Source organism: Poecilia reticulata, linkage group LG8, assembly GCF_000633615.1.
Source record: "Poecilia reticulata strain Guanapo linkage group LG8, Guppy_female_1.0+MT, whole genome shotgun sequence".
NCBI classification, from domain to species: Eukaryota; Metazoa; Chordata; class Actinopteri; order Cyprinodontiformes; family Poeciliidae; genus Poecilia; species Poecilia reticulata.
Genome location: NC_024338.1, coordinates 3,199,903 through 3,201,850, shown reverse-complemented (window position 1 = coordinate 3,201,850; position 1,948 = coordinate 3,199,903). Strand labels below are relative to the sequence as shown.

Sequence of the window (1,948 nt, the reverse complement as noted above, 5' to 3'; positions counted from 1 at the left end):
GTTTTTAACAGTTTTCTACAAAAATGACACTAAAAGTAGGAGTAAAATCTTTTAAAAATGTTTTTCTTGTGCTTTTTTTAAATTTTACACCATTTTTCATCCTGCAGAAAAAAGATCCATATTCCTGCTAAATTGTCTTTATTTTTTTAGCTAAAATCCTAAAAATAGGAATAAAATGGTGCTTCTTTAAAAATACCAGACTTTCTCTAAGAAACAGAATTTAAAAAAACGTTATAATTTTCTACACAAGCATCACTCCTGTTTGTTTGTGTGCATATGAGACAAAGCAAATCTTACTTGTGGTGCACTGTGCTTCATAATCATTGCAGCACTCATCATAGGACAGGCAGGTGAAGTCACACTGACACATGTTGCCTCGGTAGTACTCGGCGCCACATCGTCCTCTGCAGCTSGCTACAGGAAACGGCGCAAACAGGAAAAACTATCAGAAACRAGTTGAGAAATCAGTGTGTGCTGCTGATGTGATCCTCTGGAGCACAGGCTGCCAGAAATCGATTTCTGACATTGAGCAACAAAAACAAATGTAGGCACATGTCCTCCCTCCGGTTAATGATCATAAACAAAGCAAACATGGATGAGTAGAAGGGAAGAAAACATTTAACAGATTGCCAGAAAAATTAACAATATTTATGYAGACTGGTAATTAAATATTTTCTTAATGAAATGTGCCAGTTATAGAAGATATACTCACTCTGAGATGAGATGAATTTCAAAGCACAAACCAGCAAAGTRGCAACCATAAACGTTTTGGAAGACATTATACAGTAAATCTGAAATAAAGCATCAGAAATTAAGATAAAACTGTTATTTTCAAAATTAAAAGTCAAACTACTACAAACATGGTGTAAACTCACCTTTCCTGAGCTCCTGTCTACTGAATCGGTGACCTGTGGTCCTTTTATACAGCCGAGGGAGAGAAAGAGAGACGCCCTGAGTGTCTTGTAATTGTCGAATCCGGTCTAATTAAAAGGACGATGATCTCACAGGGTGTAGGGAGGGTCCTGCAGTCCAGACATTAGGATTTACCACAAACACCTGGAAGCACATCAACACACTTCTGTGCCAGACAGACGGCTGACTTCACACACTTCTGGGCAGAGGAAATAACAGTGGCTGGGGCTTGTTGTTCGGTCAAAACTCAGAACAGGGGAGTTTCTCATCCCACCAGACCTTCCAGGTCAAAGACCGTCAAACAAACTAGTCATTACTTTWTTTGCTCTATTGTTCTTTGGCATTTTATCCTATTTATTTATTATATATTTAGATCTTCAGAACCTTTAGAACTTAATTTTTTTATATAATTAACTGTATTATAGTCTTAATTTAATTTATTCATTCTTTACAACCAAGATTCAAATTTACAACCAAGATTCAAATTTTTAGACAATTTGATTTTAGCTATACAACATCTAGGATCCAGGTTAGCAATTTATTATCTGGTAAATGAACAAAAATATGATCTATTTATGTTTAGAAAACAACCACAGATAAGTAAATTTTCTAGCTTTTGATGGTCACAATGAAAGTTAGTCACAGAGAACAAATATGAATGAATCACCTGTTATCAGGCACTGGACCTGCAGACCTTTGTAAACAAACCAAACACCAACTTTCACTTGCACTTATRCCATTTAAAATTTTACACGTGATGATTGTGGTACAACTACAAGCTTCAATGTATTTTGTCATCRATCTCATTCGCCAACACAAAACAGCAAATGATTATAATGTGTAGTGGAAATGTTAAGCAATTTWAATTTTTCKTCACAAATTAACATTGAAAGGTTTGGTGTGTGTTTTCATTTGGTTTCCATGAGTCATTTTCAGACGCCTTCATCTGCAGTAACACACGGACATTTTTACTGACTCCTTTTTGAAAAATTGCCAACGCTCAGTCAGTTTAATAGAGAGAGTAGCAATTTAATTA

The 1,948-nt window shown here is 35.5% G+C and overlaps 1 protein-coding gene across 1 annotated transcript in view; it reads right to left on the bottom strand.

Annotated features, from left to right (window-relative positions):
• prg4b (proteoglycan 4b) overlaps positions 1 to 1,135 on the bottom strand; it is an 11,533-nt gene extending 10,398 nt beyond the window's left edge. The window contains exons 1-3 of the mRNA XM_008415157.2: positions 876 to 1,135; positions 713 to 791; positions 298 to 414 (exon numbers count right to left, since the gene is read on the bottom strand). Of these exons, the coding sequence (XP_008413379.2) occupies positions 298 to 414; positions 713 to 779 (184 nt within the window). The 5' untranslated portion in view covers positions 780 to 791; positions 876 to 1,135. The remainder of the gene's footprint in view (positions 1 to 297; positions 415 to 712; positions 792 to 875) is intronic.
• Positions 1,136 to 1,948: the final 813 nt, after the last annotated feature.